A 25,764-nucleotide genomic window follows, 5' to 3' on the forward strand; every position below is an offset into this window, starting at 1 on the left:
CACCAGGCCAGTGGGCGGGGCGGGGGCGTGGCTGCGCCTGGCCAGTGGGCGGGGCGTCACCAGGGCAGTGGGCGGGTCGGGTCGGGGGGCGTGGCTGCGCCTGGTCAGTGGGCGGGGCGTCACCAGGCCAGTGGGCGGGGCGGGGGCGTGGCTGCGCCTGGTCAGTGGGCGGGGCGTCACCAGGCCGGGGGCGTGGCGGGGGCAGGGCGGCACCTGCCGGTGGGCGGGTCTCCCGCCGGCCCAGGCCCCGCCCCGCGGTCACCTGTCGGGGGCGGGGCGGAAGTGACGCGAGGGGCGGCGCACCTGGCACCTGGCGGCGGCGGCGGCGGCGGCGGCGGCGGCGGCGGCGGCGGCGGGATGGAGGGCGCGGGGGGCCCGTGGGCGCTGGGGCTGCTGCGCACCTTCGAGGCGGCGGAGTTCGCGGGCTGGGAGAAGGTGGGCTCGGGCGGCTTCGGGCAGGTGTACAAGGTGCGGCACGTCCACTGGAAGACATGGCTGGCCGTCAAGTGCCCGCCGGGCCCGCACGCCGACGACAGGTCAGCTGGGGGGGACGGGGGCGGGGGGGCGGGGGCAGGGGGGATCCTGGGGGGTGGGGGGCCGGGTGGAAGGTTGGGTGGGGATCCTGGGGGGTGGGGGGCAGGGTGGAAGGTTGGGTGGGGATCCTGGGGGGTGGGGGACCGGGTGGAAGGTTGGGTGGGGGTCCTGGGGGGTGGGGGTCCTGGGGGGGTCCGGGTGGAAGGTTGGGTGGGGGTCCTAGGGGGTGGGGGCCGGGTAGTGGGGGTGCAGCGGGGGCTGCGGGGGTCCAGCCTGGGCGCCCTGGGGAGGCGGGAGGGCGGCTCTGGGGGTGGCGCGGGGCTGGGGGCTGTTTGGGGGGCTGACACAGGGCCAGTGGTTTGGGGGCGGCCTTGAGGCAGCCTGGGGTCCCCGGCTCTGGCCTGGGAGTGTCCTGGGGACGGGGCTGCGGTGAGGGGACCTGGGTGGGGGGCCTGGAGCAGCGGCCAGAGGGACACTGGGAGCCTGGGGGGGGACCCTTGGGTGCGTGGCCGGGCGGGGGCTGGGGGCTTGGAGGTCACCTGGAGGGCCCCCGGGGGGCGGCGGGGCGTCCTGGACCGAGCTGCCTCCGCCGCTGGGTGGCCGGTCGGTCGGCCCGCCCGGCCATCGCCCTCCTGGGGCTGCGGGGCTGCGGGAGCTGGTGGGGACCCCCGGCCGCACCCCCACCGGGTGCACCTGCCGGACCTGCCGGCCGGCCGGGCGGGGGGAGGCCCTGCGGGGAGCGGGGCTTTGCGGGCGGGCGCCCGGCCCGCACGTAGTAATTTCCCGGGAGCACAAATTGGAGCGAGACCGTAATTATTCCGTGGGAAGGAAGGAAGGAAGCGCGGTGGGGGGGGGGGGTAGTGCAGGCAGGGGGGAGGCTGGGCGGGCCGCAGCTTGACTTGACCCCGGCCCCCTTTGCAGAGGAGCCCGGCCTGTGCCCACTCTTCCTGAGGCCGCGGGTCTGGGGGCCCCGGGTGACTGCGTCGGTCGCCCCCCTTTGTCCTGTGGCCGTGGCTTCAGCCGCCCCTTCCTGCCCCTCCCGGCCTCAGACCTGCGGGCACCCGGCTCGGCTGGGGTGGGGGACGGCCGGCCCCTCTCTGGGTGACCGCAGTCGGGTGCGGCCTGGCGCAGAGCATTGCCCGTGAACTTGAGCCCCACTCCCTCCCTCACCCCTGCCCAGCCCCAGCAGAGCAGCGGGAGGCCGGCAGGGGCGCTGCGCTGAGAGGCAGGAAGGGGGGGCGCCCACTCTCTCCCGTGAAATTTGTCTAGGGCTCTGGAAATCCAAGAGTTTTCTGTTTCCTTGGAAGCTTTGTGTTGCTTTAAAAAAAAAAAAAAAAAAAAAGAAAGTCGTATTTTTTAACGGTTTAGAATTTTTCTTTTTTATGGGATAGAGGGAAGAGGGAGGTAGGGAGAGAGACAGAGAGACATCTGCAGCCCTGCTTCACCGCTCGCAAAGCTTTCCCCCTGCAGGTGGGGACTGGCGGCTTGAACCCGGGTCCTTGAGCACTGTCACATGTGCGCTCAGCCAGGTGCGCCACCGCCAGGCTCCTAAGATTTATTATGATTTTTAAAAAATATTTATTTATTCTCTTTTGTTGCCCTTGTTGTTTTATTGTTGTAGTTATTATTGTTGTTGTTATTGATGTCGTCGTTGTTGGGCAGGACAGAGAGAAATGGAGAGAGGAGGGGAAGACAGAGGGGGGGAGAGAAAGACAGACACCTGCAGACCTGCTTCACCACCTGCAGGTGGGGAGCCGGGGGCTCGAACCAGGATCCTTACGCCGGTCCTTGCGCTTTGCGCCACCTGCACTTAACCCGCTGCGCTATCGCCCGACTCCCTTATTATGATTTTCAAAGAGACTAAAACTGAAGCTTCCTTCAGTAGGACAGGGCTGTGGTATTTGTTTATTCTTCACTGGTTCGAGGCAGAGAAATCAGGAGGGAGGAGAGAGAGAGGAGGAGAGAGAGAGACCCCTGCAGCCCTGCCGCACTGCTCGTGAAGCTCCCCCCAGCCCCGCCACAAGTGGGGAGCAGGAGACTTGAACCCGGGTCCCTGTTCATTGTAACATGCGCACTCAACAGGTCATGCCACCACCCAGCCCCATGGTCTTTGATTTCAGAGGCGAAGCGTGACCGAGGCAGGCACCAAACTTCCCTTTCTTTTCCTGAGCAGAGTAGCCCAGCACCACTCTGGCACAGGTGGTGCTGGGGCTCAAACCCGGGGCCTGGAGCCTACAAGGCCTGCACTCAGCCCTCTGACCAGCCACGGGGATGGGTCGCTGCTCTGACCGGTTGGCGAGGTTTCTCCGTTCTGTAACTGGAAGCCTCTCTCAGCCAGGCTGGAAGTGGCTCAGCCTTGCCCCTGGCCTGGCCCAGTGACTCTGTGTGTGGGTGGAGAGGGGCTCTCCTTGATCAGATGGGGCGCCCCTGCTCCCTGTGCCGGTTAATGGTCGACTCTGGCTGGGGACTTTCTCCTGTGGAGGAGTAGTCCCGCAGTGTGGCGTCTGGGCCTCGGGACTGCTGGCATGGTGGGTGCAGACATGGTGCAGTGGGTCCTCAGGATGGGTTTCGGGGGGGGGTCTCTGTGCTGCCCCAGTTGAGTGTCCTGTCCCCCCCGGCTGGGGGTGGGCTCCGTACCCCCGCATGCGCCACCTCCCCTCGCCACAGCCCTCTCTCTCTGCAGTGGGGCCTGCAGGAGTGGGCTTCAGCCCTTTGTTCCGTCCCTCTGTGTTTGAAGGTGGTGGGAAGCGCCTGGCCACCTCTTTCTGTTCTGCCTGTTGGGGTTCAGCTGTGGGCGGGCACCCGGGCACCCCCTCTTGGTCCCACTGGCGCCTGTAAGTCGGTTCTTCTGTTTCTGGGAAGGAAGGGGGCCGCCCAGCCCCGGATGCCCATGGAGGGGTCAGGAAGGGACAGACAGCCCCATGGGCCAGTTTGGGGGGAGCACAGAGCCTGGGATCATCCGGGGTGTCTCGGCACGGGAAGCCCCAGCACGTTATGTGAGAACAAAGTACCCCCTCCCTCCCGGGCTCTGGGAAGTGCTGGATGCCATGGGCACCGGCCCAGGAGGCCGGCAGCTGGCAGGCAGGCAGACGGGCCCCGGCAAACCCCAGGGCTGTGCGGGCAGAGCCCGGCCCCCTCCCCGCCAGCCTGAGATTAAAAATAGCTGCGTGGGAACCCTCCCGGCTCCCAGACCTGATGGGGAGGGGGCTCCTCAGGTACTGGTCCTTCCACAGCTCTGGTGGTCTCATCTTTTTCTTCTTTTTAAAGATTTTTAAAAAATATTTATTTATTCCATTTTGTCGCCCTTGTTGTTTTATTGTTGTAGTAGTTGTTGTTATTGATGTCATTGTTGGACAGGACAGAGAGAAACGGAGAGAGGAGGGGAAGACAGAGAGGGGGAGAGAAAGACAGACACCTGCAGACCTGCTTCACCGCCTGGGAAGCGACTCCCCTGCAGGTGGGGAGCCGGGGGCTCAAACCGGGATCCTTACGCCGGTCCCTGCGCTTTGTGCCACAACCCGCTGCGCCACCGCCCGCCTCCCCGTGGCCTCATCTTGTGTGCTCATTCACTTGTTCCCGTCCCCAACCCCCCCCCCCAGGTAAATGTTTTCCCAGAGGGAAGCACCCCCCCCTTCCACGGCCGTCCTGGGACCACCCTGGGACTTCTGTCTGTTTCCTGAGTAGAAGATTTGACTGTTCGTCTTTTCATTCATTTTCATTGGTTCATTTCCTTTTTTTAAAATCTTAAAAAAAATTATTATCTTTATTTATTGGATAGAGACAGCCAGAAATTGAGGAGGAAGGGAAAGGTAGAGAGGGAGAGAGACAGAGAGACACCTGCAGCCCTGCGTCACCACTCGTGAAGCTTCCCCTGCAGGTGGGGACCAGGGGCTCGAACCCGGGTCCTTGTGCGCTGTGACATGTGCGCTCAACCCAGCCCCTGGATACAGCCGGGGGCCTGTTGTTTGATTTCTTTCTTCATATTGCCACCAAGGTTTCCGTGCCAGCACCACGCATCCATTACCCCTGGTGGCCATGTGTGCCTTTTCTCTGCTTTATTGGATAGGATAGAGAGAGATTGACAGGGAAGGGGGAGAGAGGGGCGGGAGAGAGAGAGGGGGAGAGAGAGAGAGAGGCCTGCAGCTCTGTCTCACTGCTTGTGAAGCTTCCCCTCCTGCAGGTGGGGAGCGGGGACTCGAACCCTGGGTCCTTGTGCTTGGTGACGTGTGTGTGTTTAACTGGTTGCACTCTTGCCTGCCCCCCCCCCCCCCACTGATGAGATGGTTTATTTCTCAGAGACAGAGACAGAGCAAACGGAGCCTGACTTTGACCTGCACACGCTGTTCTGGGGTTTGAACCCACTCCTGGCACTTTGTCTGCTGCTGGGAGCAGAGCGGGCCCTTTCTTCACATGTTTTTGAAGTGATCACAGAGGAGAAATCTGACACTCGTTCCGCTGAATTACCTCTAATAGGGCTCAGCACCTTCTAATTAGGCTGATGTCAGCAGGCCGGCAGGGAGCTTCCCGGAACAGCCCAGAATGTTCCCTGCTGGGGCGTGGGGCGCACACGGGCACCTCCAACCCCAGAGTCCCGGCGCTCCAGGAATATTGATGCAAGGAGCTGGTGCCCCAAGCCCAGCCTCGGGGAGCAAGGGGACGGGGCCTTCTTTCTCTGCGGGAGACACTCTCACCGCCTTTCCGGAGGCCTCACTCCCTGGGGGAGGGCTGAGCACGTTACAAATGCCACCAGCGTCACACCCGGGAAGTCTGGTCAGGGACAGAGGCCTGGTGGGTGAGCGGGGAGGAAGGCATGGTTTGGGGGCCCTTTGGAACAGGCCCACCCGGCACTCCAGGGGACCCCGGCCAGCAGCAGACACGTGACCCCCTGGCACCCCACAAGGAGGGGCCCCAGGTCCTCGGGGGCAGTTAGGGGCTCATGGGTGGTTCCCGAGAAGGCAGCTTGTCCCTGGAGCCTGACCGGCCGGGATTCCGGGATTACCGGCTATCCACAGGTCTAAGTGTCTGCAGGCTAGCTGTGTCTCCACAGAGGGCCCGGGGCTCCAAGGACATTCGGGCCACACTGCCCTTGTCCTCTCAGCAGAGCCCCACAGAGACGCACAGGCTCCCCGGCATCCTGCTAGGCCTCAGGACCAGGGGCAGCCCCCCCCACTACAGTCTGGGGTGCTTGACTGGTTCTCCTGCCAGGATGACTTACATGCAAGCGATCAGAAGTCCCCTCGGGCAAATGGAAGAAAACACTCTCTTTTTAATTGTTTAATATTTTGTTTGTGACTTAATGGAAGTGAGAGAGGAGGACAGAGAAGCCGGGCTTCACTCCGGCACATCCGATGCTGGGGATGGAACTTGGGACCTCACGCTTCAGACTCAGTCCCGGGCTTTGTCCACTGTGCCCCTACCTGGCCATGAAAACACTTTTTTTTTTTGCCCTATTATTATTTTTTTAATCTTTATTTATTGGATAGAGACAGCCAGAAATCGAGAGGGGAGGGGAAGCTAGAGAGGGAGAGACAGACACCTGCAGCCCTGCTTCACCATTAACAAAGCTCCCCCTCCCCACAGGTGGGGACTGAGGGCTTGAACCTGGGTCCTTGCGCATTGTCATGTGTGCACTCAACCAGGTGCGCCACTGCCCGGCTCCCAGTCAAAAACTATTTTGAAGCAAGTGGTCAGTCACTGAGCCTGGTTCTGGGGGGCAACAGTCCCTATGTGGACTCCCTCTTGCAGAGGGGGCCGGGGGAGGGACTGGGGGTCCCTGTAGACCCCCAGTGGGTGGTCAGCTCTGCAGCCTGTGGTGGGACATAAGGGGGTCCTTCTGGGGGCCCCGTGTCTGTAGCAGAACATCTGCCGACGCCATGTGGGTCCAGCCCCCTGTCGATGCCAGCTGGGGTGGGCTGGCTGGACTGTGTTGCCTCCTGGGACATCTTGTAGGAAAGGGGAAAGAGGGAGTCAGGCGGCTGTAGCACAGCGGGCCAAGCGCACATGGCGCAAAGCGCAAGGACCGGTGTAAGGATCCCGGTTCAAGCCCCCGGCTCCCCACCTGCAGGGGTGTCGCTTCCCAGGTGGTGAAGCAGGTCTGCAGGTGTCTGTCTTTCTCTCCCCCTCTCTGTCTTCCCCTCCTCTCTCCATTTCTCTCTGTCCTATCCAACAACGACGACATCAATAACAACAACAATAATAGCTACAACAATAAAACAAGGGCAACCAAAGGGAATAAATAAATATAAAAAAAGAATAGGGAAAAAAAAAAAGGGAAAGGGAAGGGAGGGAAGGGAAGGAAGAGGAAATTATGAGTCCCTGGAGAAAGCAGAAGCCCGGCTGTTAAAACAGTCGGTGACTGTTTTGGGTCTCCGAGAATGAGTCCCCCCCCCCCTTCCTGGGCATCTCTGTGACATTAGCAGGTGGTCGCACACCTTGTGGGTCCTTTAGGTTGGAAGAAGGAGTGAGGCTGAGGAGGCGGGGGGATCCCAGGGTCCGGACGGGTCGCCAGAGCCAGGCAGTGGGGCCCCTGGAGCCTCACGCATCACTGGTCCCCTCTACTGGAGCCTCTGGGTGTCACTCCTACTGTCCCTCCCAGGATGCTTTGCTCCCATCCCATAAGAGGGGGACCCCAGTGCCCGGGGGCCCGGGCAGCCCTCCACATCCCGTGGGCAGCTGATTTCTGTCCTGGAAACGTGGCGTGTTGGCTGTTCCTTCCCCGGCGTGGTGGGGACTGTCTCATCATCGGGGACCCCATTGTGGGGTCTCTCCCTCACCCCCACACACCTTCAGTGCCCTCTGGGTGGGGAATTCAGTCCACTTCTCTCTGGTGTGAATTTCACCATCTGCCCTGGAAGGTGGGTGTGTCACAGGGCAGGAAGCAGGATGGTGTGTGTCACCGCTTGTCACATAGCAGGGCTGTCTCCTCAGCACTGTCAGCAGAAGCATGTCAGGTAGCCTCCGCTGCCCTGCCACACCTGCCCTCAGTGCTGGAGAGGGGCCGGAACGGGGCAGGATCAGAGCTGGAGGGTTGGCCGGGGCTCCTCACGTGCTCTGGTCAGCAGCACCTCCAGGCCCCTCTTGCTGGCTGCATATTGTGACAGGTCTGCAGACCCTGTTCACCAGGAAGGGACAGAGGCGGCCTGGACAGGGTTCTCCAGAACCACGTTAGAAAAAAAAAGAGGGGCTGGGTGGTGGCGCACCTGGTTGAGCACACGTTATAGCGCACAAAGACCCGGGTTCAAGCCCCCTGGTCCCCACCTGCACGGAGAAGCTTCATGAGTGGTGAGGCAGGGCTGCAAGTGTCTCTCTGTCTCTCTCCCTCCCTATCACCACTTCCCTCTCAATTTCTGGCTGTCTCTGTCCAATAAATAAAGTTAATACAAATTGTTTAAAAAAGAAAAAGGCCGGGAGTTGGGTGGTAGCACAGCGGGTTAAGCGCAAAGCACAAGGACCGGCGTAAGGATCCCGGTTCGAGCCCCCGGCTCCCCACCTGCAGGGGAGTCGCTTCCCAGGCGGTGAAGCAGGTCTGCAGGTGTCTGTCTTTCTCTCCCCCTCTCTGTCTTCCCCTCCTCTCTCCATTTCTCTCTGTCCTGCCCAACAACGACGACATCATTAACAACAGTAACTACAACAATGAAAAACAAGGGCAACAAAAGGGAAAATAAATAAATATAAAAAATCAAAAACATTTCTTTTAATGAGAGAGATAAAGACACAGAGAGAGCACTGAGCTCTGGCTGATGGTGGTGCTGGGGATCGAACCTGGGCCCTCACAGCCTCAGACAGCAGAGCATTTTGCAGAACCAGGATGCTGTTTCCCCAGCCCTGTATTTTCCCTTTTAAAATTGGAGGTAGAGGGTTAGGTCCAGCTGGGTGAGCACAGCGTTACAATATGTACTCGGACCCAGGTTGAGCCCCTGACTCCCCGCCTGCAGGGGGGAGGCTTCATGAGTGGTGGAGCAGGGCTGCGGGTCTCTCTCTCCCTATCTCCCCCCTTCTCAATTTTCCTTCTATTAAAAACAAATGGGGGGGGGGGTGGCCGTTGGAAGTGGTGGATTTGTAGAGCCAGCACCAAGCCCCAGTGATCATCCTGATGGCAAAAGAAAAAAAGTAATAATAAAATTAAGTTGAAGGGCCATCGGGTTAAGCGCACCTGGTTAAGCGCACACATCACAGTGAGCAAGGACCCAGGTTCAAGCCCCTGGTCCCCATCTGCGGGGGGGAAGCTTCATGAGTGGTGACGCAGGGCTGCAGGGGTCTCTGTATCTCTCCCTCTCTGTCTCCCTCTCCCCTCGCAGTTTCTCTCTTGATCTATCCAATAAGAAGTAAATGAAAAGATTAAAAAAATTTTTTTTTTTATTATTTATTTTCCCTTTTGTTGTCCTTGCTATTCTGTTGTTGTAGTTATTGCTGATGTTGTCATTGCTGGATAAGACAGAGAGAAATAGAGGAGGGGAAGACAGAGGGGGAGAGAAAGACAGACACCTGCAGACCTGCTTCACCGCCTGTGAAGCGACTCCCCTGCAGGTGGGGAGCCGGGGGCTCGAACCAGGATCCTGACGCCGGTCCCCGCGCTTTGCGCCACCTGCGCTTAACCCGCTGCGCTACTGCCGGACTCCCAATGAAAAGATTTTTTAAAAAGGAAGGAATCTCCTAAAAGTAATAAAATACAATAAAACTGGAAGGGGGAGACAGGAGCGGGTACAGCCCCTGCCGTGCCCAGTACTCCCGTGGGCGCCGGGGACCCGGCTCTGCGTCCCTGCTGCCCGGGAGGCCGGGGGCGACCGGGGCTCACGCCTGCCCCCTCCCCAGGGAGCGGCTGGAGCTGCTGGAGGAGGCGCAGAAGATGGAGCTGGCCAAGTTCCGCTACATCCTGCCCGTGTACGGCATCTGCCGGCAGCCGGCGGGGCTGGTGATGGAGTTCATGGAGACGGGGTCCCTGGAGCGGCTGCTGGCCACGGCGCCCCTGCCCTGGGCCCTGCGCTGCCGTGTGGTGCACGAGACGGCCGTGGGCATGAACTTCCTGCACTGCATGCGCCCCCCGCTGCTGCACCTGGACCTGAAGCCCGCCAACATCCTGCTGGACGCGCACTACCATGTCAAGGTGGGGCCGAGGGCGGGGCGGGGGGCGGTGGCCGAGGTGTGCTAGGGTGGGGGCGGACAGGTGTTGAAAATGGGGGGGGATCAGGGCCAGTTCCTGAGGTTTGGGGGGGCACGGGGCTGTCTCAGGGGTGGGGGGCAGAGCTGGTGTCAGGGGTGGGGGGCACGGGGTGTCTCGGGGTGGGGGGACTAGGATGGTGTCAGATTTTCGGGGGCCATTTCAGGTGTCCGAACATGGGGATGGGCCCAGGACCAACTTGTCTGAGAAGGAGGGGTGTCTATCTTAAGAAGCGGGGTACGCTCCTGTGCGTTAGGCATTAAGGATGCCCAGCTGTGTGGGCATTAGGGGTACACAGCTTTAGCAAGTGTGGACATCGGGACTTTAGAAAGGTGGGGGGCAGGTCTCCAGCTCTCCCTGCTCCCCAGGCTGCCAGGGAACCTTGTGAGCCTTTGGGAATGGGGGCCTGGGGCGTTTTTATCTTTTATGAGGAGAGAAATCGAGAGGAGGGGAGGAAACAGAGAGGTAGAGAGACACATGCAGCCCTGCCTCACTGCTCGTGAAGCTTCCCCCCTGCACGTGGGGCCCACATGCTTGAACCTGGGTTTTTGTGCGTTGTAACATGCTCCTAGCCAGGTGCACCGCCACCTGGCCCTAGCCAGTTAGTGCGTGTGTGTGTGTGTGTGTGTGTGTGTGTGTGTGTGTGTGTGTGTGTGTGTGTGATTTAATATTGATTTATAAAACTGTAAGATAACAGGTCTAAGTCCACCCTGTTCCCACCCCCAGAGTCCTGTGTCCCTGTTCCCTCCACTGGAAACTGCAGTGCTCCCCCCAGGTCACAGACACGGGCTGACCGTTATTTCTGTAACTAGATTTGCCCATTTTCGTCTCTGACCCCGCCTTCTCTTCCCGTCTAAGCCACGCTCCACCTGTGACTACTTCCGAGTGTCCCTCCTTTGTCCTCTTCTCTCCGGGTCCTGATGGAGTCGGGGTTCAGAACCCTCTGGGCATCTTCTCCCTGACATCTCTCCCCCTCTGGGAGTCTGGACCCAAATTCTTTATGGGGAGCAGAAGGTGGGAGTTCTGGCTTCTGTCACTGTTTCTCTGCTGGACATGGGTGTCGGCAGGTGGATCCACACCCCCAGCCTGTGTCTGTCTGTCTCTAGTGGGGCAGGGCTCTGGGGAGGGGAGGTTCCGGGACACATGGGTGAGGGCGTCTGCCCAGGGAGGCCAGGTTGGCATCACGGCAGCACCTGCATCTTGGTGACTGGTAGTGTTTTTTGAGAGCCCACCACTCTTAGGGGAGCAGAGGAGCCTAGTCTGCAGGTGGGTGCTGGTCCTCATGTGCGAGGCAGCCTGGCTCCTCCTTGAGCCCCTGGGGTCTCCTGAGTCTGTGCGCCCCCCCACACACACACACCTGGGATCCCCTCACTCAGGACCCTTTGCTGCAGGTGAGGGAGCAGCAGGGAGACAGGTGTGGGGGTGGGTCTCCCGTCCCGCAGGGCTGCAGCTGGGGGGCGTGGCCGTGGGTCCTCGGTGCTCGAGGAGGCGCCTGCCATCACAGCACATTCCTGGGCGCTGGCGGGGTGTGTGGAGCTGGCGTTAAAGGCGTCTGAGCCGCCTTCCCTGAGCGGGCGAGCATGCCCCCACCTGCCCGGCCCAGCTGCCAGGAAGCCGGCCTGTTCTCAGGGCCCGGTGTTCCCGTTCTCACGGCTGCTCAGCGCTGGGGGCGGGCTGGGCTTCCGCCTTTCCCTGTCCTCCGATGGTGGACAGACACGGGGCCGTAGGCCACCTGGGGTCCTGGCTCTCCCCCAAGCATTCCTAACACGGGTGTCACCCTCTGCCTCTTCTTGCCCGGCTCTGCCTGCTGGGGTGTGGGGGGGGTCTGATCTCAGGTGAGAGCGCTCACCTGTGAGGAATCTCGGGGCAGTTTCTTGGGGGGAAGAGCCTGCCCCCCAGCATGGCAGAGGGAGGTGGGGACGATGACCCCAACTTTGCAGAGGGGAGTACAGTTGACACCCCCAACATGGCAGGGGCAGGAGAGGAGCGCGTCCCCTGGCTTTGTAGAGGAGAATGGAGTCGATGCCTGTCAGTTCAGCAGAGGGAGGTGGTGGGGGTCTTGTCCCGTTACTAAGGGAGGTGGGGACCCACCCCCCACGAGGCAGAGAGGGGTAGGGGGCGTACCCCGAGGTGGGGATGGCACTCCTGCAACACGGCCACGGGAGGAGGGGAGTGTGTCCCCCAGACTCTGCCCAGGGGTGAGCGGACGGCCCCCAGCACGGCGGCCGAGGCAGGCGGGGCCTGGGCACCCAGCACCCTGCCCCCGTCCACACCCGGTGACCCACCGCCTGACCCCCAGATCTCGGACTTCGGGCTGGCCAAGTGCAGCGGGCTGGCGCACTCGCAGGAGCTGAGCATGGACGGGCTGTTCGGGACGGTGGCCTACCTGCCCCCTGAGCGCATCCGTGAGAAGAGCCGCCTGTTTGACACCAAGCATGACGTGTATAGGTGGGTGACGGCCTGAGCGGGGTCGACACCCCGGCCCTGCAGAAGGTGGTGGTGGGGTCGTGTTTTGTGTTTCCAAGGGAGTCGGGGATCCACCCCCAACGTGGGGAGCGGGCTTTGACCTCAGGTGAGGCCGTTCACCTGTGAGGAATCTCGGGCACTGGCCCTCAGTATCCTACCCCCCCCCCCCCGTCCTTCCAGCCTTCCATCCTTCCTTTTTTACTTTTGGGTAGAGACAGAAATTAAGAGAGAAGGGGGACATAGTAAGGCCAGCAAGGTTAACTTTTAATGAGAAGAGCAGGGTTCACTTCTCAGTTAAAGGAAAACTAGAGGCCGGGTGGGGGCGCACCTGGCTGAGCGCACACGTTACAGTGCACAAGGACCCGGGGGGAAAAGCTTGCAGGGGGAAAGCTTTGCAAGTGGTGAAGCAGGGCTGCAGGTGTCTCTCTGTCTCTCTCCCTCTCTGTCTCCTCCTTCTCTCTCAACTTCTGACTCTCTGTCCAATACAATAAAGATAATAATAAAAAATAGAGAAGAACACAGTTGGCGGCCACCTCCCCCATCTCCCAGCACCCACAGGGTGTCACCTCCTGCGGTCACCCAAGTGGCCTTGTCCGTGGCCTGAGAATCTGCTCCTTCTGCCCCAGTCTGCCGACCAGCCAGACGAGCTGTCCTCTCTGCACACGCAGAAGCAGCGACGTGGGAAGGTGCTCACTGCGGAAAGGGCAGCGCCGTGGTGCCCGGGGCCCGTCCCCTGCGGACACGAGTCCGGCTGGCTCTGCCGGCGGCACAGACGCGGCTTCCTGCAGCCCGGCCTTGGGGCGTCCCGTCTCTGCCTGGGGAATCTGATAATGGGGGGGGTGGGAAGGACAGAACGAGAGGGGAGTGTGAGGTCAGAACAGAGACACCTGCAGACCTGCCTGCCTCACCGCTCCGTGCGTGAAGCTTCCCCCACCTGCGGGCAGGGGCGGGCCTTGAACTCAGAGCCCTGAGCACTGTCCTCCTTTCTTCCTTTCTTTTGTTAAGGTTTACTTATGACTGGAAGGGGGGGAGAAGAGAGAACCAGAGCGCCCTCTGGCTCACGTGATGCCGGGGGTTGAACCTGGGACCTCACCCCTCAAGAGTCTGACGCTTTGCCCGCTGAGCTGCCTCCCGGGAAGCTGTTTCTTTCTTTGGTGTTGCCCCTCCCCTTCCCCAGACCAGTTTACAAAATGAGTTAGTAGGAGGAAGAGAGAGAGAGAGGAAAGGCACCCCGGCACAGCTCCACCACCCATGGAGCTTCCCCAGTGCCATCTGTGGCACCCCCATGCGGTGCTGGGGCTTGAACCCAGGCTCTTGCTCCTGACCAGGCGCACGCTCTACCGGGTGAGCTAGCTCCGAGCACCCTGCCCCCTCGTCTTCACTGGAGAGAGAGAGAGGCCGGAGCCCTTCTCTGCCACCTGTGAGGCCTGTTAGCTAGACGAGACGAGAGGTTACACCGGCTGCTGGGGCTCGAACCCTGGTCTCTGCGGCTCGGGGCCCTCCTTGTAGTTTTGTCCTTTGTGGATTTACTCAGCGTCGGGCACTGAGACTCTGGCAGGTGCAGGCCCAAGCCAGCGTCAGTGGGGCCTCCGGGGACCTGTCCCTGCCTCGTGCCCCTGCCCCGGCCCCTCGGTGACTGGCGCCGGCAGGCCCGGCCGGGTGTGTGCCCAGCCGCGGGGACGTGTCGCGGCCTGCCGGGGGCCGGGAAGGAGATCCGTGGGGAGCTGGGAACGTCAACTTTTGAACCTCGGGATTCCAGGCTTTGGGGGGAGGGAGGGTTGTGCTGTGGACACAGGAACAGCCTCCCGGGCGCCTGCTCAGTAAGTCTGTCCGTGCGGGGCCCTGGGTCCAGGGGTGGCAGGGCACCGCGGAGGCGTCTCTCTCCCCCTCTCTCTCTCTCTCTGCTTCCTCTCGGATAAACAAAAGGCAACAGGGAAAAGAGATGGGGCGGGAGCTGGGCCAGCGAAGTCTCGGCATGGTGGTCTGTGCGCGCCTTGAGTTCACTCACCCCTGCGCCCAATACAGAACAGACGCACACGCCGGGTGGCAGCGCACCCCGTAGAGCGCACGCAGTACTGCGCACCGGGACCCGGGTTTGAGCCCCCGCTCCCCACCTGCAGGGGGGAAGCTTCATGAGTGGTGACGCAGGGCTGCAGGTGTCTCTCTGCCCCTCTCCCTCTCCCTCTCCCCCCTCTGCTCTCAATTTCTGTCTCTATCAAATAAATGCCAATTCTTAAAAAATTATCTTTACTTATTGGATAGAGACAGCCAGAGCTCAAGAGGGAAGGGGGAGATAGAGAGGGAGAGAGACAGAGAGACATCTGCAGCCCTGCTTCACCACTCATAAAGCTTTCCCCTCTGCAGGTGGGGGCTGGGGGCTCGAACCCGGGTTCTCGTGCACAGCAATGTGTGCGCTCAACTAGGTGCGCCCCACCCGGCCTCCAGATTTATTTATTTATTTATTTTAATTGGTTACTGGATAGAGACAGGGAGAAATTGAGAGAGAAGGGGGAGATAGAGAGGAAGAGAGACACCTGCAGACCTGCTTCACCGCCTGTGAAGCGACTCTCCTGCAGGTGGGGAGCCGGGGGCTCGAACCAGGATCCTTATGCCAGTCCTTGAGCTTTGCACCACGTGCGCTTAATCCGCTGCGCTACCGCCCGCCTCCCTCCAGGTGTATTTTAAGAGGTCACACAGTTTTCATACTAACGTGTGTTGCCGGTTGAGCCCTCTTTTGGCACCCGTGTTGGGATGATAGACTGTGTTCCATGGCTAGAAGGGCAGGGAGCTCGGCCCGGTGTTGGGGGGTCGGACCCTCGGCACAGGTGGTCCCGTGGGCGGCATCGCCTTGGGATGCAGACCCCCCACTCGGCTGTAGGACCAGCTCCCCGGCTGCCCGCTGGGTTCTTCAGGGCCGGGCGCTGTCCTCCCTCCATGAACAAGGTCCCAGTGTCGGCCTGGTAGGGTAGTGCCTGGTCACGGCTGCCCGCTGGGTTCAAGCCCGACTTCACTACGCCCCGCTGCGGGGGTGTAGCAGTGTTGTGGTCTCTGTATCTGGAAAAAAAACGGGGGTAAAAAAAAATAGGCCTGGGAGGTGGTGTACCCAGTGGAGCGCACATGTTACAGTGTGCAGGGACCCGGGTTCAAGCCCCCGGTGCTCACCTGTGAAAGCTTCAGGAGTGGTGACGCAGGGCCGCAGGTGTCTCTCTATTTCCTCCTCCCTTCCTGGTTTCTCTCTCTAAAAGGCGAAAAGCCCCCTGTCAGTCAGTGCCCCTGTTGCCAAACATCTCGCCGGGTCTCTGGCAGCCTGGGGTGTGGGGGGAGATGGGGACCTGCCCCCCTAGCCCGTGCTCACCTGCCCGTCTCTCCCCAGTTTCGCCATCGTCATCTGGGGAGTCCTCACGCAGAAGAAACCCTTTGCAGGTGAGAGGCTGGGGGCTGGGGGGCCGGCCTTGGGGTACCCGCTTTGTCCGTCCCCCCGCCCACGGGGCAGGCCCGCCCAGCTGGCCAGTGAGCCGCTCTCGGCCGGCCGTTCCATCGTGTGACTGCCCAGGGCCTGGTGTTGGCGACACACAGTGCCGGGGCCCCTGCTGGGCCCTTTTCCAGAACCTTCTCACTCTGAGAGGACTCCCTCTCCCGCTCTACCCCTTGTCCTCCCGGACTCTCTGCCTGTTGTGCAGACCTCTGGCCATCACCAACGCTGGACCCTCATGCTGGAGCCATCGCACAGCCCTCAGGCTGCTCTTCACAGACAGACAGACAGACAGACAGACAGACAGACAGACTGACCGGCCCCGCTGGGGCTCCCTCTCAGCTCCAGCCATTTCCCTCTTGCTGAGAAGATTCTGGCTTTTAGATTCCGAGCCTGGAGGTGTGAAGTCAGGGAGTGTGCCTTCCTGGGCCTTAGTGACGCAGCTGCCCTGACTGTGCCAGGCCCTGGGGTCACCTCCGCACTCCGGCCTCTGTCCAGCTCGGCTCGGCTCGGCTCGGCTCGGCTCTGGGTTCAAGCTGAGTCTCCCTGTGCAGGGAGGACGACGCATCCCTGTTTCTCCACAGACATGGGGGCCTGGCTCAGCCTTTGGGGGCTCCACCTGCAGGTTCTGTGCCTCTGTAGGTAGAGGTGCAGGTGGGAGGGTGGCCGGGGGCGGCTCCCCTGCTCGGGGCATAGCTGGCTGCTGTCCGTCTGTCCTGTGATTCCCACGGCTGCTGGGATCTGGGTCTGAGCTGTTCTGAGGTAGCTGGGCCAGGGGGCTGGGGACCAGGGCTACGGGGCCGGAGGCTGGGGGGCTGAGGGGCTGGGGACCTGGGGGCTTGGTGCCAGCTCCCTGCACCTGTTGGTTCCCTGGGACGTGTTTGGGACCTGGACGGGGGAATTGTGGGAGTGAGGCTGGAGAGGTTTACCCAGGCCAGGGTGCAGGGGTTGGAGGAGGGGGCCTGCCCACCCACCCTGTTGGGCTCACCGTGGCCCCCAGCCTGGGACCAGAGATGGAGTGGCTGCTAGACCTGGACCTGGTGTCCTGTGTCAGCTTGGGGACCCTCCTCGTGGTGGGGACCCCAGGGGGCTGCAGAGGGGCCTCAGCTCCCCCATGTGTGGACTTGGGGAAAGAGTCCCGTTTTTGCATGCCTTGGTGGGGCCGCATTTGGGGGGAGCTCCCGGAATGCGGGGAGACCCGGGTCCATCTGGGGCTCAGGACTCCAACCACATCTCCCTGGGGTGGGTGGGGGGCAGCTTGGGGCGTCTCCTGGTCTTTCCCTCCTGGGGCCCCCAGATGAGGCCCTGACGGCTGACACCCCCCCCCCCCCAGATGAGAAGAATATTCTGCACATTATGGTGAAGGTGGTGAAAGGGCACCGGCCCGAGCTGCCCCCTGTGTGCCGAGCCCGGCCCCGCGCCTCCGGTCGCCTCCTCAGCCTCATGCAACGGTGCTGGCACGGGGACCCCCGGGAGAGGCCCAGCTTCCAAGGTGAGTCCTGGGGAGACTGGGGGGCACGGGGACCCCCGGGAGAGACCCAGCTTCCAAGGTGCGTCCTGGGGGGGACTGGGGGGCACGGGGACCCCCCGGGAGAGGCCCAGCTTCCAAGGTGAGTCCTGGGGGGGACTGGGGGGCATGGGGACCCCTCCAGGAGAGACCCATCCAATCTTCCAAGGCGAGCCCCAGGGGGCACAGGTGCCCACCACCCCCCCCGGGGAACCAGTTCTCAAGATGGGCGGGGGTGGGTGGGGGGACACTGCTTCTAGTGGCTCTGGAGTTGGGGTTGGTGGCGCCGTGGGGCCCCTGCCCAGGGCCAGGAAGTGTGGCCATAATGACCAATACTGGGGCAGGGAGAGGAGGGGGGTCTCGGTCCTCACACCTGCAGCCTCCTGCCAGTGACCTCTGACCCATGCCCTCTGACCTGGGGTTCCCTTGCACACGACCAGAGCTCAGCGGTCCCCAGGGGCACAGCCTGCGTGGGGGTGGGGGGTGGGGCGGCCGCCCGGGGCTCCCTGGACCTTCTGAGCTCTGGCCAAGGGCTCGTGGGGGCGGGGGCCGCTGTCCCCTCTGTCACCCAGGCGGCCTGGAGTGGGCTTCGTCCTGGGCCCCGTGACAGACCCCCACGTCTGCTTCCCTCCCTCCCTCCCTCCTCCAACAAGAAATCACATCAGAGACCGAGGAGCTGTGTGAGAAGCCAGACGAGGAGGTGAAGGAGGCGGCCCCGGAGCTGGAGGGGAAGAGCCTCCCGCAGCCCAATAGCGAGGTGAGCGGCCCCCAACCCGGCCCCTGCCGGCTGCTGTGGAGAGGACGCTGCCCTGCCCTGCCCCGCTGCCCTGCCCCTGCCCCTCTGCCCTGCCCCTGCCCCGCTGCCCCTGCCCCTGCTCCGCTGCCCCTGCCCCGCTGCCCCTGCCCTGCCCCTGCCCCTGCCCCTCTGCCCCGCTGCCCTGCCCCGCTGCCCCTGCCCCTCTGCCCTGCCCCGCTGCCCCTGCCCCTCTGCCCTGCCCCTGCCCCTCTGCCCTGCCCCTGCCCCTCTGCCCTGCCCCTGCCTCGCCCCACTGCCCTGCCCCGCTGCCCTGCCCCGCTGCCCCTGCCCCTCTGCCCCTGCCCCTCTGCCCTGCCCCGCTGCCCCTGCCCCTCTGCCCTGCCCCGCTGCCCCTGCCCCTCTGCCCTGCCCCGCTGCCCCTGCCCTGCCCCTGCCCCGCTGCCCCTGCCCTGCCCCTGCCCCTCTGCCCTGCCCCTGCCCCGCTGCCCCTGCCCCTCTGCCCTGCCCCTCTGCCCTGCCCCTGCCCCTCTGCCCTGCCCCTGCCTCGCCCCACTGCCCTGCCCCGCTGCCCCTGCCCCTCTGCCCTGCCCCGCTGCCCCTGCCCCTCTGCCCTGCCCCTGCCCCTCTGCCCTGCCCCTGCCCCTCTGCCCTGCCCCTGCCCCTCTGCCCTGCCCCTGCCCCGCTGCCCCTGCCCCACTGCCCTGCCCCGCTGCCCTGCCCCGCTGCCCTGCCCCTGCCCTGCCCCGCTGCGCTGCCCCTGCCCCGCTGCCCTGCCCCTGCCCCGCTGCCCTGCCCCTGCCCCGCTGCCCTGCCCCTGCCCCTCTGCCCTGCCCCTGCCCCTCTGCCCTGCCCCTGCCCCACTGCCCCTGCCCTGCCCCTGCCCCGCTGCCCCTGCCCTGCCCCTGCCCCTCTGCCCTGCCCCTGCCCCTCTACCCTGCCCCTGCCCCACTGCCCTGCCCAGCTGCCCTGCCCCGCTGCCCTGCCCCTGCCCTGCTGCCCTGTCCCCGCCGGCTGCTGTGGAGAGGACGCTGCCCTGCCCCGCTGCCCTGCCCCGCTGCCCTTCCCCGCTGCCCCTGCCCCTGCCCTGCCCCTGCCCCGCTGCCCTGCCCCGCTGCCCTTCCCTGCTGCCCCTGCCCCTGCCCTGCCCCTGTCCCTGTCCCGGCTGAGGAGCAGGCTGGCATCTCAGGAAGGCGCAGGACTTGCTACAGGGAAGCCATGGGTTCCGGCCCTGACGCTGCCTGACCCTCTCTCTCCCTCTCTCTCATCCCTCTCTCCCTCCTTCTCCCCCTTCTCTCCCTCCCCTACTCCCTCCTCTCTCCCTCCCTCTTTATCCCTCCCTCTCTCTCATCCCTCTCTTTCCCTCTCTCTCTCCCTCTCTCTCTCCCTCCCCTTCCCTTCCTCTCTCTCTCTCCCTCCTTCTCTCTCCCTCCCTCTCTCTCCTTCCTTCTCCTCCCTCCCTCCCTTTCTCCCTCTCTTTCTCTTTCTCTCTCTCCTATTTTTCTCTTTTTCTCTCATAAAACTCTCTCTGTTCCTTAGGTAAAACAAAGCTTGACCATCTGTGGGGGGAGGGGAAGAACATAATGGTTCTGCAAACAAACCCATTTGCCTGAGGCTCTGAGGTGGCAGGTTCAATCCCCGGTACCACCATGGGCCTGTGCTGAGCAGAGCTCTCGTAATGATAACAACAATATAACGATGCAGTATAATATTTCTGCAAGAAGGCTTTCATGCCTGAGGTGTTAAAGTCCCAGGTTTAATCCCCATTAGCCAGAGGGCAGGGCTCTAATCTGTCTCTCTCTCTGTCTGTCTGTCTGTGTGTGTCATTCCTTCTGTATCTTGTTCTCTCATTAAGATAAATAAAGCTTTAAAACATAGAGCACTGGGAGATAGCTCAGCCTGTAGTGAGTGCCTGGCCAAGTGCAAAGCCCTGGGTTTGAGCCCTGGCACCGCCTGGGAGCACCATGGCACTGGGGAAGCTCCCAGAGGTGGGAGCAGCGCTCTGGCAGGTGTCTCCGCCTGAAACAGAACGGGCCAGCGGCGCAGCCGTGCCTGAGAGGCGCCGGAGGGAGGGCGGGCGTGATGCAGGGCGCCCAGGGCTGCCGCACAGGCCGCGCCGGGGGACAAGGTCGGGAGGCGGCTAGACCCACCAGCCACGCCACAGGGGGGTTTGGGGACGGGGACGAGGGCAGAGCCACCTCCCGGCTCGCGTGGGCCGTCCGGAGACGCTGTATTTGGCCTCTTGTGGGGCCAGGGCCCCGACGCCCCCCCCCCCCCCCCCGCCTTGCCGCCCCTCCCCGGGATGACGCCGGCCTCCCTGTGGCACCCCTGCCGCCCGCCCGCAGGCGCCCGTGCCCAGTGCCCTGCAGCGGGCGTCGGCACCCACGCTGGACCAGGACTGCAGCCTGTCGGAGCTCCTCTCCCAGCTGGACTCGGGCATCTCGCAGAGCCTGGGGGCCCCCGAGGAGCTGGGCCGCAGCGTCTCCGCGTCCAGGCTCCCGGCCCCCGGCGGCGACAAGAGGCTGTCGGGGGTGTCGTCCGTGGACTCGGCCTTCTCCTCCCGGGGCTCCCTGTCCCTGTCCTTTGAGCGGGAGCCCCCCGCGGCCGGTGAGCGAGCGGGACGCAGCTGGGGGGGGGGGCGAGGGACCCGGCGGCCTGGCTGCAGGTGTCGGGGGATGGCCGCTGGCTGGGGACCCGCACCCCTTCCTCACAGTTCCGGGCGGGCAGACCCTCCCTTCCCCTCTCTCTCTCTCTCTCTCTCTCTCTCTCGCTCGCTTCATTTCTTCTCTCTTTGACCCTCAATCTCTTGGCCTTGTCTCTCTCTCTCTTCACTGGTCTCTCCATTTCAATTTTCCTTGGTGTCTCTCTCGCTCCACCTTCTGTCCTTTCCTCTTTCCCTCTTTATTCACCTGTCTCTTCCTCTCACCTTGTCCTCCTTTTTTCTCACTCCCCCATCTGTTCTTTCTGTTCTCTTCTTTGTGTCTTCTTCCCGCCTTATTCTCTCTCTCTCTCTCTCTCCCCTCCCTTCATCCCTCTGTCTCTCTCTCTCCTTCCTCTCTCTCTGCCCCACGTCTTGCTCTCGCTGCCCTCAGCCCAGCCCAGCCCAGCCCAGCCCAGCCCAGCCCAGCCCAGCCCAGCCCAGCCCAGCCCAGCCCAGCCCAGCCCAGCCCAGCCGGCGGCTGCAGTTCCCCACAGAACCACCCCAGCCCCACCCGGGCCCTCGGCCCTCCCTCCGCCGCCCCAGATGTGAGGTTGAGGTTAAGCCGGGGCCTTTGGGGGGCTGACCTGCCAGTGGGGGCAGGCCTGGGGGCGTGGCTTGTGGGGCGTGGCCTCCAGGGACAGCGGTCAGGAGCCACTTGGATGTCTGGGGCGAGGTCAGATGGGCGTGGCTTACAGGGACCCCCGCCAGGAGCTACCTGGGTCTGGGGGCGTGGCCTGATGGGCATGACCCGAGGGAAGCCTGACTTAGGGAGGCGTGGCCTCTAAGGACACCAGTCGAGTCACCTGGAGACTGGGAAGGTGTGGCCTAGGGGAGGTGTGGTCAAAAGGGTATTTTGGTGTGCGAGCTATTGGGAAGCGTGGTGACAGGGGGCGGGGCCTCTAGAGACACCAGTCAGGAGCCACCTGGAGGTCCGGGGAGGCATGGCCAGGGCGTGGGCCTGGGAGGGATGGTCACATCCTGGATGGGGCAACCTATTGGGAGGCGTGGTCCTGGGGTGTGGCCTATCCAGATGGGTGTTCCCGGGCATTTTGACCTCAGGGACACCAACCAGGAGCCACCTGGAGATGTGTCCTATGCGGGGAGAGGCATGGTCCTGGGTTTGGCCTACCAGGAGGCGTGGTCTCGGGGTGTGGTCCATGGGCGTGGCCCACCAGGAGGCGTGATCTCAGGGCGTGGTCCATGGGCGTGGCCTACAAGGAGGCGTGGTCTCGAGGCACAGTCCACGGGCGTGGCCCACCAGGAGGCGTGGTCTCTGGGCACAGTCCATGGGCGTGGCCTACCAGGAGGCGTGGTCTCAGGGTACGGTCCAGGGATGTGGCCCACCACGAGGCGTGGTCTCAGGGCGTGGTCCATGGGCGTGGCCTACCAGGAGGCATGGTCTCAGGGTATGGTCCAGGGACGTGGCCCACCAGGAGGCGTGGCCTACAAGGAGGCGTGGTCTCTGGGCACAGTCCATGGGCGTGGCCTACCAGGAGGCGTGGTCTCAGGGTACGGTCCAGGGACGTGGCCCACCGGGAGGCGTGGTCCATGGGCGTGGCCTACAAGGAGGCGTGGTCTCTGGGCACAGTCCATGGGCGTGGCCCACCAGGAGGCGTGGTCTCAGGGCACGGTCCAGGGACGTGGTCTACCAGGAGGCGTGGTCTCAGGGTACGGTCCAGGGACGTGGCCCACCGGGAGGCGTGGCCTACAAGGAGGCGTGGTCTCTGGGCACAGTCCATGGGCGTGGCCTACCAGGAGGCGTGGTCTCTGGGTACGGTCCAGGGACGTGGCCCACCGGGAGGCGTGGCCTACAAGGAGGCGTGGTCTCTGGGCACAGTCCATGGGCGTGGCCTACCAGGAGGCGTGGTCTCAGGGTACGGTCCAGGGACGTGGCCTACAAGGAGGCGTGGTCTCTGGGCACAGTCCATGGGCGTGGCCCACCAGGAGGCGTGGTCTCAGGGCACGGTCCAGGGACGTGGTCTACCAGGAGGCGTGGTCTCAGGGTACGGTCCAGGGACGTGGCCCACCGGGAGGCGTGGTCCATGGGCGTGGCCCACCAGGAGGCGTGGTCTCTGGGCACGTCCAGGGACGTGGCCCACCAGGAGGCGTGGTCCATGGGCGTGGCCTACCAGGAGGCGTGGTCTCGAGGCACGGTCCGTGGGCGTGGCCTACCAGGAGGCGTGGTCTCAGGGCACGGTCCATGGGCGTGGCCCACCAGGAGGCGTGGTCCATGGGCGTGGTCTCGGGGCATGGCCTATAGCGGCGAGACCTAGAGGTCGTGGCCCGGGGCGTGTCCTCGCTAACCCCGCCCCGTCCCGCCCCACCCAGACCCTGCGAGCCCCTCGGACGCGCAGAAGAAGAAGCTGGTGGAGGCGGTGGTGAGCGGCGACACGGGCCGGCTGCTGAAGATCCTGCAGCCGCAGGACGTGGACCTGGTGCTGGAGGGCGGCGCCGGCCTGCTGCACCTGGCCGTCGAGGCCGGCCAGGACGACTGCGTCAAGTGGCTGCTGCTCAACGACGCGGACCCCAACCTGCGCGACGCGCGGGGCGCCACCCCGCTGCACCTGGCGGCCGGCCGCGGGGCCAGGGGCGCCCTGGAGCTGCTGCTGGCGCGCAGGGGCAGCGTGCGGGCGGCCGACGAGGACCGCTGGACGGCGCTGCACTTCGCGGCGCAGCGCGGGGACGAGGCCTGCGCCCGGCTGCTGCTGGAGCGCGGCGCGGGGCCGCTGGACGCCGACTGCGAGGGCCGCACCCCGCTGCACCTGGCCGCCCAGCACGGCCGCGAGGGGCTGGTGCGCCTGCTGCTGCGCCGGGGCGGCGCGGCGGGCGCCCCGGGCAAGGACGCCTGGCTGCCGCTGCACTGCGCCGCCTGGCAGGGCCACCTGGCCATCGTGCGCCTGCTGGCCAAGCAGCCCGGGCCCGGCGCCGCCGCCGCCACCGCCGCGGGCGTGGACGCGCGCACTGCCGACGGCCGCACGGCCCTGCACCTGGCGGCCCAGCGCGGCCACTACCGCGTGGCGCGCCTGCTGGCCGACCTGGGCGCCGACGTGCAGCTGCCGGGCCGGGCCGGGCGCTGCCCGCTGCACGTGGCGGCCGAGACGGGCCACACCAGCACCGCGCGGCTGCTGCTGCACCGGGGCGCCCGGCCCGAGGCGCGCACGGCCGACGGCTCCACCGCGCTGCACCTGGCGGCCCGCGGCGGCCACCTGGCCACGGTGCGGATGCTGCTGGAGGAGCGGGTGTGCGCGGGGGCCCGCGGGCCCGGGGGGCGCACGGCGCTGCACCTGGCGGCCGCGGCCGGCCACGCCGAGCTGGTGGAGGAGCTGGCGGGCGCCCCCGGGCTGCTGGACCTCTGCGACGAGCAGGGCCTGACCGCGCTGCACCTGGCCGCCCGTGGCCACCACGCCGCCGCCGTGGGCGCGCTGCTCAGGCGGGGCGCCCACGTCAACATGCAGAGCCTCAAGGCCCAGGGCGCACCCGGCCCCGAGTCGGGCACCGAGACGGGCACCGAGATGGGCACCGAGACGGGCACAGAGACGGGCTCGGAGATGGGCACCGAGAATGGCCCCGAGACGGGCACGGAGACGGGCCCCGAGACGGGCCCTGAGACGGGCACCGACGGCCTGCGGAGAAGCGACACCTAGCCCGGCCCGTCCTCGGTGGCCCGTCCCTCCAAGGGGACGGGAGGACTCGGCGTGTGCCCCCCGCCCGGCGGCGGCGACCGGGGGGTGGGGGGCCGGGCGGCCTCTCGTGTTGCAAACCCTCCGGCCGGGCGTGGGACCCCGCAACTGGGAGGGTGCGCCCGGTACCCCTGCACCGGAGGGACGCGAGCCAGAAGCGGGCTCTGCGGTGTCTGGCCATGTCTGCCGGGTGACAGTCACCGTGCGTCGCGACCCCCAGGCTGTGAGGAGGGAGGTGGTCTCTGCCGGCCGCCCCTGTGTGTGTGTGTGTGTGTATATGTGGGGCATTCCCGCGGGACACAGGCTCCTCGCTGAGACCCTGGCGACACGGCCCATCCCGAGGGCGGCCTCCCGGGCAGCGACTCCGGGACAGGGACCCTGCAGGCCCCGTGTCGGCTTGCGGACCACAGGAGGCGCCTTCTTCCTTGTCCTGTGGTGGGAGGGAATCTCTCCGTTCTCTGTCAGACGCGCACAAGCTGGGACCGAACTCACACTTGGACTTGGGATTGGGCTGCAGACAGCCCACGGGACGAGCCACCTCCCTCGACGCTCGCGCTCGCTCTGTCTCTCCAGCTGCTGAGTGTGACAGCGGGGGCCGGGGCAGGGCAGGGGTGTGCCGACCTCCTGGCCACCTGGCTGCAGTGCAGGAGCCTCGGCTTTGGGGTGCGGCCACCCCCCTGCTCTCGCTTCTGGACATCGGCCTTTGGCTGCAGGCTTTCCCACTGTCTGGTGGGGGAGCTGATGGTCACCTGCTTGGTGTGACTCGGCGTTTCCCCAAGCGAACAGTGGACTGCTGCGCCCAGATTGAAATGTTCTGTCCGCTAGATCACGACGAAGAGAAGCTTCCGCTTTCGAACGGTGGGGGAGGCCTGTGTGCGCCGCCTCACTGCCAGGTGCACCCCAGATGCTGTTTGGTGACTAGCTCTGTGCGACGGAGCTGACGTAGGACGCAGAGATGGGTGTCAGCGTCACGTGGCTGTGGCGTGGCAGAGACAGGAGCTGGCTGGCGGTCCCCACAGGCCCGGGGCCTTCACCACGTGCCCGGCTTCTTGTGGGGGCTCGGGGGTGGGCTTCCAGATGTTGTTTTATTCATCAATAAAGGAAGTTTTTTGCCTTTGTGAAGAGTCGAGATTGTTCCTTCCATAACGAAATCTTTGTCCGTCCGTTAACATGAGAGAATCAGAGCCTCCAGCACCTGCGATGCTGGGAATCAAACCTGGGACCTTGCAGCCTCCTCAGCAGAGATTTCGTAAAGGCTGGGTTGGGCCTTGTTTTACCATATCAGACGAGTCCAGGGGGTGGTTTCACGTCTCCCGTGTGTGTGTGTGTGTGTGTGTGTGTGTGTGTGTGTGTGTGTGTGTGTGTCCTGACCATCAGCCGAGGGTGAGGGGTGGTGGTTAGTGTTTCCATGACCCTCAGGCAGGATTGCAGGTCACAGAAGAGCTAAAAAAAAAAAAAACAATGTTGGGGACTCGGCCGGTAGTGCAGCAGGT

At 64.2% G+C, this 25,764-nt stretch overlaps 1 protein-coding gene across 2 annotated transcripts; it reads left to right on the top strand.

Annotated features, from left to right (window-relative positions):
- Positions 1-307: 307 nt before the first annotated feature.
- RIPK4 (receptor interacting serine/threonine kinase 4) lies at positions 308-24,495 on the top strand. 2 transcript variants are annotated; one of them, XM_060198733.1, is made up of 8 exons: positions 308-536; positions 9,346-9,637; positions 11,991-12,139; positions 15,531-15,580; positions 16,963-17,121; positions 17,790-17,893; positions 20,236-20,497; positions 22,920-24,495. In XM_060198733.1, the coding sequence occupies exons 1-8, from the start codon at positions 358-360 to the stop codon at positions 24,233-24,235; spliced, it is 2,511 nt and encodes an 836-aa protein (XP_060054716.1). In that variant the 5' UTR covers positions 308-357; the 3' UTR covers positions 24,236-24,495. The 2 variants fall into 2 exon arrangements, with proteins under 2 accessions (XP_060054716.1, XP_060054717.1); XM_060198734.1 differs by lacking the exon at positions 9,346-9,637 and having other exon boundaries at positions 354-536.
- The last annotated feature ends 1,269 nt before the right edge of the window (positions 24,496-25,764 follow it).

This window comes from Erinaceus europaeus, chromosome 9, assembly GCF_950295315.1.
Source record: "Erinaceus europaeus chromosome 9, mEriEur2.1, whole genome shotgun sequence".
In the NCBI taxonomy this organism is placed as follows: domain Eukaryota; kingdom Metazoa; phylum Chordata; class Mammalia; order Eulipotyphla; family Erinaceidae; genus Erinaceus; species Erinaceus europaeus.